Genomic DNA, 13565 nt, shown 5'->3' with positions numbered 1-13565 from the left:
CGTGCAAACTCCACAGAGGGAGGACCCGGGAAGCGAATCCAGGTCTCCTAACTGAGAGGCAGCAGTGCTACCTCTGTGCCACCACTGTGCCACCGTGCTGCCCCTAGCAAAATACATGTAAGGTGCAAATCTATTAAAGAAATATTTCATATTTATATTCACTGTAACAAAAAATTTAAGATTTAAACTTAAACAGTTAATTAAAGAATCAAATGACCTGTAACTGCATTAATTTGAATTAAGTCCTTTAGTCATGGTTGGTTTAATTTAAGATGGTATAATTTAGAAAAGAAAAAGCAGAAACTAGCAAAGCCCATCCCATGCACTACCAGTTTTGCTCTTATGGTCAGCATCCTTAGCTCATAAACTGAAGGGGCCAAGTTCAAGACTCAAAATCGAAGTTTTTTCTGTTTAAAAAAATAAGTACCTATCTCAAATAAGTAGATATCCTGGTAATTAAAGCATAAAATGTAGTCAATTTTTTTTTTTTTTTTAGATTAGCTGGTGTGACTGTTGTGTCTGAAAACCTGAAATATAAAAGCGCAAAGCTCAGCCTTGATTGAACTTTAAAATTCACAAAATATTTCTTTCAAAATTCTTTATACATATGCCAAATATTGTGGACTTTAGACCAATGGTTTGGCTGTTAGTATCAACTTTAATAACTTTGAACATTAAAAGCTCAAAGCTTAATAGTCGGAACTCAAACAAAACCAAATCAGGTCTTAAAACGGAAAAGTGCAACACAAAACATGCGTTGACCCAAAGTCAACATTTTCATTAAAATAAAGCTTCCTCCATATGATGTGTGAAATAGAGAAAAAACAAAAACATATTCAATATCAGTTAATTACACAACAACATTTATTTATATAGCACATTTTCATACAAATAATGCAGCTCAAAGTGCTTTACATGATGAAGAAAGAGAAAAAAGACAAAATAAATAAGAAAATAGAATTAGTGAACACTAATTAACATAGAATAAAAGTAAAGTCCGATGGGCAGGGAGGACAGAAAAAAAAAAAAACAACTCCAGACGGCTGGGAAAAAAAAAATCTGCAGGGGTTCAAATGTGTATTCATCAAAAAAAAATGTTTTTAGAAATAAATACCACAACGCAAATAATAAACACAAAATCATTTAAGCAGATGTGACCAACATCTGTGTCCAAAGTAAAAGCTAAATATTTCTGGGCTGACTTATAAAGATATGTGTGATATGGTTATAAATTGTTACCATTAAGTGTATTTTTGACATCAAAAATTGTTCTTTGAAAATGTGGTCATAAAATTTGCTATAATTAATGTGGAAGCAAACCCCGACATATCAGCAAATATGAGGGTGCCATTTGCATACTGGAGTGTAATCATCTCAGTCTCAACTAAAGTGCAATACTTGTAGAGAGTCCTCAACTCTGAACTGGCTGCTGGTATATTACAAGACGAAAACTAAGGCCTAAGAAGACGCTTTAGATAGTAACAGCAGTATTTCAGGGAAAAATTAAACTTGTATAAGAAGCAGTACATGTTAGTAATTAACTGTAATGACAGTACAGTAAGAGCAAGTAAGAAAGTCAGAGATATTAAAAGAAGGTCAGCACCAGGACAATTTCACAACTGGCTCACCCTTGACATTTTTGATACTCTGATGAAAAGATGTTCCCCAGGCATCTAATTACCATCAACTTAAAATCCCACCCAAGTCAATCTTACCTGGTAGGTGCCAATTCCAATGTGCTTTGGGTCAATTTTCACCAGCTCAGCTAAAGGGTCTTGAACTCGTCGTGCAATTGATACTGCAAAACAGAATTAGTAAAAGAAAGTGAAATACATTTCATATGCCTGTGTCTATTAAAAACTTGGTAGAGTGCTTCATCAATAATTAATGAATCTATATGCTGCCATTCCTTGAATAACCTGGTTTACCCAATACAAATTTCTTTTAATGGACTATGTTTTAGCAATTTATAATTGTGTTAATTCACTGTCACCTGAACACAAACCCGCCCTTAAGAAATTGGTCAAGAAGTCGGGATGACTTTGGTGCATGGTAAAAATCAGAGAAGAGGATAACATAAGATCTTTAAACTGAAGTACAGTTTGTGAAAGACTGTTGGACATCAGAAAATGACCTCAGATGAAAGTATTCTAGATAGATAGATAGATGTAAGGCACTATATAACAGATAGATAGATAGATAGATGTAAGGCACTATATAACAGACAGATAGATAGATAGATAGATGTAAGGCACTATATAACAGACAGATAGATAGATAGATAGATAGATGTAAGGCACTATATAACAGACAGATAGATAGATAGATGTAAGGCACTATATAACAGACAGACAGATAGACAGATGGATAGATGGATAGATGTAAGGCACTATATAACAGACAGATAGATAGATAGATGTAAGGCACTATATAACAGACAGACAGATAGACAGATAGATGTAAGGCACTATATAACAGACAGATAGATAGATAGATAGATAGATAGATGTAAGGCACTATATAACAGACAGATAGATAGATAGATGTAAGGCACTATATAACAGACAGATAGACAGATAGATGTAAGGCACTATATAACAGATAGATAGATAGATGGATAGATGGATAGATAGATATTTTATTAATCCCAAGGGGAAATTCACATAATCCAGCAGCAGTATACTGATACAAAGAAACAATATTAAATTAAATAGTAATAAAAGTTTAAAAAAATTATATTAATGTTAGCATTTACTCCCCCTGGTGGAATTGAAGAGTCACATAGTGTAGGGAAGAAACGATCTCCTCAGTCTGTCGGTGGAGCAGGACAGTGACAAAAGTCTGTCACTGAAGCTACTCCTCTGTCTGGAGATGACACTGTTCAGTGGATTCTTCATGATTGACAGGAGTTTGCTTAGTGCCCGTCGCTCTGCCACAGATGTTAAACTGTCCAACTTTAATCCTACAATAGAGCCTGCCTTCTTAACAAGTTTGTCCAGGCGTGAGGCGTCTTTCATCTTTATGCTGCCACCCCAGCACACCACTGCGTAGAAGAGGGCACTCGCCACAACCGTCTGCTAGAACATCTGCAGCATCTTACTGCAGATGTTGAAGGATGCCAACCTTCTCAGAAAGAGAATTGAGAAAGAGTTGAGCTTTTTAAGTAGAGAGAAGCTTCATGCTCTATTTGCCAGCTACACCACAAATCCACATGATTAGAAATTTAACAGACACTTGGAAAATCTCAATAAATTAAAAAAAAAAAAAGTACAATCTGATCAGTGCAACACCAAATCTGTTTAAAGGTATAATGCTCGTGTTTGAACAGTTTCCCTATAATAAATACGAACAAATTCAGAAACCACAGTTTTGCAATGCCTAATCTTGAAATATATATACAGTGTGGAATATGGCCGGCCAGTCATCCCGGCCAATACCCCCAAGCCACCAGGTGGAGCCCTCCCTGCAGTATGGAGGTGCCCCGAATGCCAGCAGGGAATCACAGACAGTGAAATTTTCCTTTACAGGCCTGCTGGATACCTTGGGGGCCAACAGATGACGCTGCAGGGAGGCCCAGAGACTCTTACGTGCCCTATAACCCGGAAGTACATCTTAGTCACAGCGACAGGAGGAATGACGTACGTCCAGGACGAAAAGAAGACTTTTGACTTGACCCGGAAGTGGTAAGAAGTCACATGGACAGGGGTTCAGAAGCACTTCTGGGTCACCGACTATAAAAGACTGTGGGAGATCCCAGACGATGAGCTGAGCTGGGTGGCAGGGTGGCAACGCGTCTGGGAGTGGAGGATTGTTTATTGTATTGTGGTTTATGAATATAGTGGAGAGGAGGGTGCTTTCTGCACATTATTTTGTTAATAAAACAAATAATTGGACTTTTACCTGGTGTCTGGCGCCTAGTCAAGGGTTCAAGGGGACAACATACTGAATTAACCACTAATCATAGAAAATGTTTATTTAATACCACCTATCCATTAATAGTTATTAAAATTGAAGGTATGTATGAATAGGGCAAGTTAGGATATCAAAATATTTACTTTTGGGAGGATATGTTGTTCATTTTTTTCTAGTAAAAAGGATCTGATATTCTCATATCTATCAGTCATATATAAAGAAGAGCTTCCACTGCTCTGCCAATGACGCACAACTTTATGTAAGCATGGATGGAACTGCAACATCTTCACTAACTGACTGCATTCGGTAAATCAATCACTGGATGACAGATCATTTTATTACAACTCAATCCTGATAAAACAGAAATCTTATTGGTTGGCACCAAATCTGTCCTCTCTAACCTTCGCGGGCTAAAAATTGACACTGATGGGATCCGAGTTCAACCCTCAGCATCAGTCCGTAATTTGGGTGTCATCTTTGATCAGCTCAATAGTACAGACGGCTTTTCTTCATCTTTCGCAACGTTTCTCATCTGCAATCTTTCCTCAGTGTGAAAGATACTGAGTCACTCATTCACGCTTTCATCACCACTACCCGTCTGGACCATTGCAATGCTTTGTTTTATGGCCTCTCGACTAAATATATCAACAGATTACACTATGTTCAGAATTCTGCTGCTCGTTTACTTACACACACTAAAAAATCTGCTCACATCACTCCTGTCCTCTATGAGTTACATTGGTCACCAGTTTTTTCAAGAATCAAATACAAACCGGATTCCAAAAAAGTTGGGACACTAAACAAATTGTGAATAAAAACTGAATGCAATGATGTGGAGATGGCAAATGTCAATATTTTATTTGTAATAGAACGTAGATGACAGATCAAACGTTTAATCTGAGTAAATGTATCATTTTAAAGGAAAAATATGTTGATTCAAAATTTCACGGTGTCAACAAATCCCAAAAAAGTTGGGACAAGTAGCAATAAGAGGCTGGAAAAAGTAAATTTGAGCATAACGAAGAGCTGGAAGACCAATAAACACTAATTAGGTCAATTGGCAACATGATTGGGTATAAAAAGAGCTTCTCAGAGTGGCAGTGTCTCTCAGAAGCCAAGATGGGTAGAGGATCACCAATTCCCACAATGTTGCGCAGAAAGATAGTGGAGCAATATCAGAAAGGTGTTACCCAGCGAAAAATTGCAAAGACTTTGCATCTATCATCATCAACTGTGCATAACATCATCCGAAGATTCAGAGAATCTGGAACAATCTCTGTGCGTAAGGGTCAAGGCCGTAAAACCATACTGGATGCCCGTGATCTCCGGGCCCTTAAACGACACTGCACCACAAACAGGAATGCTACTGTAAAGGAAATCACAGAATGGGCTCAGGAATACTTCCAGAAACCATTGTCAGTGAACACAATCCACCGTGCCATCCGCCGTTGCCAGCTGAAACTCTACAGTGCAAAGAAGAAGCCATTTCTAAGCAAGATCCACAAGCTCAGGCGTTGTCACTGGGCCAGGGATCATTTAAAATGGAGTGTGGCAAAATGGAAGACTGTTCTGTGGTCAGGCGAGTCACGATTCAAGTTCTTTTGGAAATCTGGGACGCCATGTCATCCGGACCAAAGAGGACAAGGACAACCCAAGTTGTTATCAACGCTCAGTTCAGAAGCCTGCATCTCTGATGGTATGGGGTTGCATGAGTGCGTGTGGCATGGGCAGCTTGCATGTCTGGAAAGGCACCATCAATGCAGAAAAATATATTCAGGTTCTAGAACAACATATGCTCCCATCCAGACGTCATCTCTTTCAGGGAAGACCCTGCATTTTTCAACAAGATAATGCCAGACCACATTCTGCATCAATCACAACATCATGGCTGCGTAGGAGAAGGATCCAGGTACTGAAATGGCCAGTCTGCAGTCCAGATCTTTCACCTATAGAGAACATTTGGTGCATCATAAAGAGGAAGGTGCGACAAAGAAGGCCCAAGACGATTGAACAGTTAGAGGCCTGTATTAGACAAGAATGGGAGAGCATTCCTATTTCTAAACTTGAGAAACTGGTCTCCTCGGTCCCCAGACGTCTGTTGAGTGTTGTAAGAAGAAGGGGAGATGCCACACAGTGGTGAAAATGGCCTTGTCCCAACTTTTTTGGCATTTGTTGACACCATGAAATTCTGAATCAACATATTTTTCCCTTAAAATGATACATTTTCTCAGTTTAAACTTTTGTTCCGTGATTTATGTTCTATTCTGAATAAAATATTAGAAGTTGGCACCTCCACATCATTGCATTCAGTTTTTATTCACGATTTGTATAGTGTCCCAACTTTTTTGGAATCCGGTTTACTACTACAAAATTATTCTTCTCACTTTTAAAGCCCTTCATTATCTGTCTGAGCTGCAGCTTCCTTACACTCCTGCCCGTGCATTACGATCATCGGACGCTAAGTTACTCACTGTACCTAAATACAGGTTAATAACCATGGGTGGAAAAGCTTTCAGAGTGATAACCCCTAAAATTTGGAATTCTCTCCCTCTCAGCCTTCAAATGGAAAAATCTATTATTAATTTCAAACATCTGTTAAAAACATATCTCTTCAATGAGTATTATTCTTCTTCACGTATGTAATTTCTACTGTTTTGTATTGAATTGTAAAGTGTCCTTGAGTGTATGAAAAGTGCTACATAAATAAAACTTATTATTATTATTATTAACAAAATACATTACAAAAGCTTTTACATAAATCATGTATTAACATGATTTACGTCTTGGAACTCTAACAGGCTTATTTTATAGAATCAAAAACAAAGACACAGATAACGTTGCTCAGTAAATTGTGACCCTAAACTCACTCAGATCACGTACCCTTTTACAAATAAGTTGTGTGTAGTTAACTCTTAAGTGAGAGATGAAGAGACTTTTCATGCTCTCCCTGCTAATAAGCGAGATCAGAGATTTGTTTTTAACAAGGATAAAAAAAAAAATAAAAAATTAAATAAGACAAATATGTTATCATAATAAGGTTCTAGTCCTTGGCAAAACTACATTGGATAAGCAGGTTGGAAAATGTACAGATGGATAGGACTACTTTTTTTAATCTGGACCGACACAATTATTTCAAGACGCATGCACAAATAAAGAAAATCCTGATTATAAATAACATTACATTAGCAAAAAATGTGTGGTGCTTTGCAAGGCTGACAATGAAAAAATACAATGTAGAGAGACGTCAGCCCTTCACCAAAGTCTTTAGGAGCCAATAGAAATTATGCCCACCTCCTCAGGAACATATTTGTATCAGAATGGACAACAGAAGAAAATGACATAAAGTGTACTCTAGGTGAACGCCTCACAGCCTTCATAACTATAAAAGCTTACTGGGATTTTTCTTATTGGTAAAAAATCCTCTCTATAACTACTGCATCACATGAGGTGCAAGCACAGAGTAGAAACCTATTGGTAATGCATCAATGGCTCGATTTATATTACATTGAATGTACTGTTTTATTGGACAGTGCCTGTTGAACAGTTAATATGATTACATCAGACAAATCATGCAATAAGCAGAGAATTTTTTAATATTGTAATTTGAGTCTCTTAGTAACACCATGCTTGCCATAATTCCATAAACCGCAAGACACTGTTGAGAGTAGCAGACGATGTTAGTACTCAGATCGGATGGAATAGCATGCTTAACTGATTTGAATGGTGGAGCACTTTTAATTTTTGTTAAATTCACCTAAGAGATCAAAGAGAAACAAACATTTGTTAAATATTTTTCTAAGATATGTCATATTAAAAATAATAGGAATGAGGGAATGCAATTACATGTAATAATGAAGGACATAAAATGCATGCTTTGTGATGGCATTCTACAATATTATGCAGTTAAAATCCGAACCCAAACAGGCCTGTGGAAATTGAAAAAAAACTTTCATAGATACCAACTACTAACTCGAGTCATGTGAAAACTGTACCAATTGATGTGCTATTATTAATTGTTGGTAGTGAAGATCTATGAGCAACTGCAGGGCTTATTTGTTATACAAAACCTTCTTCAAAGAAGTGCTAGATGCCAAGTGACAATTGTAACAAGGAGCTATACAGGCGCCTGACCCGACACAGACTCACACCGGAGCCACGTATAAAACCAAGAAAGCCTTTTATTTTCTTCACCTGTGGGACACGTCTTCCCCATGACCCACCACAGGCACAACACAGTCCCAAGTAGACAAAACACAAGCACAAACACTCTCCTTTGGCACCACCACTCCTCCTCCTCCTCCTCCAAGCTTCGTTCTCCTCCTCCCAACTCTCGCTATTGAGTGGTGGCCGCTGGCCCCTTTTTATGCCCACCCGGAAGTGCTCCAGGTGGTTGGTTGCCGAGTTCTGGCTGCCCATATGGGCTCAAGAGTCCCAGTTGCAGCACCTGCGGGACCCAATAGGGCTGCACCCAACCCCAATTTCCATGGAGCCCTGCGGGAAATCGAGGCACCCAACCCAGGGGGGCAGCCATCTAGCGTCCATTGGGAGGTATTGCACAGTCCATGGCTGCTCCTCTTGAACATATAGCGAAGGGATGTCCCGGGGTGTGTGTGTGTGTGTGTGTGTGTGTGTGTATGTGTGCGTTCCCTGCAATGGGCTGGGGCCTGTGACGATGTGGGTTCTGGCTCCACACTCCCTTTGATTTTTGGAAGCACTTGAACCCAACACCGTCGATAACGTAACCGAGTGAGCTAGTCAATGGAGGCAAATAAACACTTGAGCAAGGGGTGGTGCAAAAAAAATGCATCAGTGCTTTTATTAAAAGAAACAATCAAAACAGTGTTCCATAAATAGTGCAGTAGTTTCAAATTCAATAAATAAATAATCCAATAAAAGAACGTGGAGGTTAAAATCAATAAATAGAAAAAAAAAAAACACAATCCTTTAAGCAGTGACCACGGAAAGGCAGCGGAAGTCGGGAGGCTTGGTGGTGGAGTCCCCAATGTGTGCGTCCTGGTCATTGGTGGACATCAAGTCTCGGGGACTGGGATGAGAGCCAAACCGAAGCCGGGATCGGGAGGTCTCCAGTCTTGTGTGTGTGTGTGTGTGTGTGTGTAAGAGGAGGGCAGCTGCAGAGAGCGTCTTGCCCGCTGCTAAGCCCAAATGGGATAAGCAGGTGAGACGCTAATAGAAACGATGCACCGGATTTGTTGTTGTTTTAAAGACTGCTTCCATGAGAAAGATTTTAACCTCTGATTTTTAAGGATTGTGTTTTTTCTATTTATTGATTTTAACCTCCACGTTCTTTGAGTGGATTATTTATTTAAAGAACTTTTGAACTGCACTATTTATTGGAACACCTGTTTTGGCTGGTTTAAATAAAAGCACTATTCACTTTTTGCACCATCCCCTTTTGCTCAATTATTGCCTCCATTGACTAGCTCACTCGGTTACGTTATCGACGGTGTTGGGTTCAAGTGCTTCCAAAAATCAAATGGGAGTGTGGAGCCAGAACCCACATCGTCACAGGGCCCTGCCCGGGATTTGTTCCTTGTGACCCGTGTTGGCTGGGATTGGCTCCAGAAGACCCCCGTGACTCTATGTTAGGATGCAGCAGGTTGGACTGACTGACTGACTCTTGAAAATTATCCCAAATCACAGCTGGGGCTGAATGGACTTTGACCATGGGGACTGTGGGGGATTATCCTTCATGATCTCTCAGTGTTACATGCAAGAATACATGATGTCACCTGGTTTTCTGCTCTCTCCTCCTAATATTATTACTAAGACCAAGCTTCATAAGCCGACACAGGCTCTTGTTTGCACAACTTTATAATGTCTATGCATCTGTACCGTGTAATACAGATTTTGCAGAGCATTTCGCAGAAGCTGGAAAAAAAAGGGAATTCATGTATGTCTGTCTAGACGTACGTTATATATAGAAACATTAGAAATGTATGGAGTGGGAAAGGACCATTCAGGAATCATAGTGTATTGGGAACAATACACCATCAGAGCATGACAGTGCAGTGAATGCAGTCAGCACTCTGTGAGCTTTAGGCTCTGCGCAGGCCACTTGAATCCCTCAACATCAGACCACATCTTTATGGACCGGACGGAGTGCATGGGCCATAGCTGAAACAGAAAAGAGTATTCCCCAAAATGTCGCCACAAAGTTGAAAGTGCACAATTGTCTAAAATGTCTTTTGTTGTAAGATTAACGGTACCCTTTACTGGAAATAAGAAGCCTAGACTAAACCCTGACAAACAGCCCCACAGCATTATTCCTCCTCCACCAAACTTTACAGTTGGCACTATCCAGTCCAAATGGTAGTGTTCCCTTGGAAACTACCATACCCAGATTCCTCCATCAGACTGCCAGATAAAGAAGCATGATTCATCACACCAGAGAATGTGTTTCCACTGCTTCAGAGTCCAATGGTGGCATGCTTAACACCACTCCAGCTGCCATCTGGCATCTAAGGCTTATGTTCCACTGCTAGGCTATGGAAACCCATTTCATGAAGTCCCTCAACACACAGTTCTTATACTTATGTTGCTTCCAGAGGGAGTGTGCAATTCTTTTGTGAGAGGATTGGTGATTTTTACTTACTATGTGCTTCATCACTTTGTGAGTTTGTGTGGTCAGCCACATTGTAGTTCTGTTGTCTTCGCTCCTAGATGCTTCCACTTCTCGATAATAGCACTTACAGTTTACTGGGAAAGTTCTAGCAGAGCAGAAATGTTATGTACGGAGTTGTGCTAAAGGAGGCATTCTAGGACAATGCCAAATTTAAAGTCACCCATTCTACTGCCAAGGTTTACCAATAGAGATTACAAAGTAATGTGCTCGATTTAATACACCAGTTAACAATGGGTGCAGCTGAAGCAGATGACCAGCTGAGAGAGATGAGCACATCAATATTCCTGAGACCTTCACCTTTCTTTATTTTCAGATATTGCATGATGGACACAGTTCGTTGGTCATGTGTTGGCCCGTTTTGTATCTCATTATTGTTTAGCTGCTAATTAAAGAAAAAATGAAGGGGTCCGAGTCTTAAATAGCAAGACAGTTAAATTTAAAGCAATTGGCAGTACAGACTGGTCACTAAATAAGAATGCAAGGAATTTCAGTGCTGTATATCTGATTTTGAAAGGTTTCCATTAACTGTTTTATAAATAAAATATAGAACGGTATCCATCACCCAACATACACGACAACAAGCATTTAAGCACTTCACTCATGCACAACCCATAACAATGAAATAATTTCAGTATGAAAGTGGTTCAAATCATGTTGATTTAATGTTATTACGTTTTTATTCAATAAGATGTTTATTAAGTATGCCTAAAGAAATCTTGGTAATCAGGCTTCAAGTGTGCAATTTATTTTTATGTGAAACGCAAAACATCATTTATCTCTTAAAATTCTGAAGGTTTTGGTTTAAGAAAGTGTTATATAATTAAAAAAAAAAACAAAGCAAAAAAAAAAACGCCTTTACAGTACATTGTAACTGAGGAAGGCTTATTATCCAGAGGAATATTTAATTAAACTAGCATTCATCATGGTCACTGCTATGGTTTTCAGGTTTCAATTTCCAAACTGCACTTTTCTACTGTAGAAATGTGTACAACTGCAGGAAATTCTTCACACTGAAAATAAGTTACTTGTTCTTTTGGAAGCTACACTGAACATGCTTAATGTTATAACCACCTTTCCATAATTTATTTTGCAGCATGAGTGCAAGTGGCTATACAACAACAGATTTTAACATTGACACAGCAATAGCATATTAGATTTTCATAAACAATCTTGAAATGAAAATTTATACCTCATATACAAATATGTAAGAAAAACACTTCCACATTAAAAATGATATTGTAATCTAACATGATGTCATTAAAATAAAAAAATAAATAACTTATGTGTATAACACTAGAATTACCAGAGCCTACGAAAAAACTCGTAGATCCGTCCGACCTTAAAATGCTCTGCACCTCTCCATCAGCGTCTTTTGTCCTTTAAATGTGTTGATAAGCAGCAAACAGCCTGCTATCACATCCAAAACACACAGTTTTCTCAGCTCAAGTCTGTTTACCTGCGCGTCAGTTGCTTAGAGTTGTATAGAGTGAGAAGTCAAGCAAAATGACACCTTTTATAAATACTATATCGTTATTTGGAACACTTGGATCTCATGTGTGTTCCGTGTCTACTACGATCTATGTAAACAGATGTATGTTAAAACAGAAACGGTTTTCATGTTTTGGTAATAATTGACAAAATGTAGACATGAAGTGTATAATGTGTGAAGCCTGAATTCCAAATATCAAAGAAACACTTTCACAAAAGGTACAAATATAACAGAACAAGGACTTCCCAAGAGGAATAGTCTCTGGCTTTCCATAGATTTGTACTAGACTATTGTGATTAGGAGATTGAAGAAACAGACTTTCTGAACATTTCATGCATTTATGGACAGAAAGTTTTCGCAGATTGTGTACTGTCACACACGTGTGCATGGGAGGCAGCTGAAGGGCTTGGAAAATACTGTTTATACATCTGCCCGGGGGGGGGCAGGTACGCTGACGCTCTTTCTGAGTTCTCTGCAGGTCTTACCCGGGAAATCCCACCAGGAGCCACCATTTCCAAGAAGGACACATCACTTCCGGGTCCGGCACCAAGAATGAGGTCACTTCCGGTTCCGGCCCCAAGGATGATGTCACTTCCAGTTCCGGTTCAGAGGACGACATCACTTCCGCCCTCTGTCCTATAAAGCCCACTGCCTTTGCTCTGGCAGGCAGTTCTGTTTTGGACTCTGTTGTGTAAACTTTACTATAATGTCTCAAGTACGTTTGCAGCCAGGAAACTGAATTAAACGGGTGGCTGCCCCAAACCTTTTCACGCCTCAAGTCTCATCTTATTACAGTACTCACATATTATTATCTGGAATATGCTCTCAAAGGTAACCTAGCAAGAAGAGTAATATATATTACATTGTTGTAATATGCAAGCTGTGGTTTTGCTTACATTATTTTGACAGCTACAGATTTTATTAAACCCATGTTATGCATTTTTCTACAAAGCCTGTCACAGCAGAAGTCTTTGCAATGCTGAAAAATGTAAATCACCAAAATATATAGTACACATGCACTTAACTAATTGAGTGGCACGGTGGCACAATGGGTAGCGCTGCTGCCTTGCAGTATGGAGACTCGGGTTTGTGGAGTTTGCATGTTCTCCCCGTGTCTACGTGGGCACTCCGGTTTCCTCCCACAGTCCAAAGACATGCAGGTTAGGTGCACTGAATTGTCCCTAGTGTGTACTTGGTGTGGGTGTGTGCCCTGTGGTGGGCTGGCGCCCTGCCCTGTGTTGGCTGGGATTGGTTCCAGCAGACCCCCGTGAACCTGTGTTAGGATAGAGCGGGTTGGAAAATGACTGACTGACTTAAATTGTTAGTTTCCATTATTCTTGAATACTTTCTAGTAACAAAGTAATACACATTACAAATCCAACTAAAAATGAACCTTTTTTGGGAGGATCACAATACATATGTGACCAAGCACCACCTGAAGTGGACCTTATACAATCATGCTTCCATAAGGATATAAGAAATTTGAAAAATGAGAGCAGACCATTCAGTACAATCAGCCCG

The 13565-nt window shown here is 39.3% G+C and overlaps 1 protein-coding gene across 1 annotated transcript in view; it reads right to left on the bottom strand.

Annotated features, from left to right (window-relative positions):
* srbd1 (S1 RNA binding domain 1) overlaps nt 1-13565 on the bottom strand; it is a 389487-nt gene that overhangs the window by 152266 nt on the left and 223656 nt on the right. The window contains exon 16 of the mRNA XM_039738094.1: nt 1716-1798. Coding sequence (XP_039594028.1) covers nt 1716-1798 — 83 coding nt within the window. The remainder of the gene's footprint in view (nt 1-1715; nt 1799-13565) is intronic.

Source organism: Polypterus senegalus, chromosome 16, assembly GCF_016835505.1.
Source record: "Polypterus senegalus isolate Bchr_013 chromosome 16, ASM1683550v1, whole genome shotgun sequence".
In the NCBI taxonomy this organism is placed as follows: domain Eukaryota; kingdom Metazoa; phylum Chordata; class Cladistia; order Polypteriformes; family Polypteridae; genus Polypterus; species Polypterus senegalus.
The sequence above is the reverse complement of the archived record's forward strand: the minus strand, read 5'-3'. Positions and strand labels throughout refer to the sequence as shown.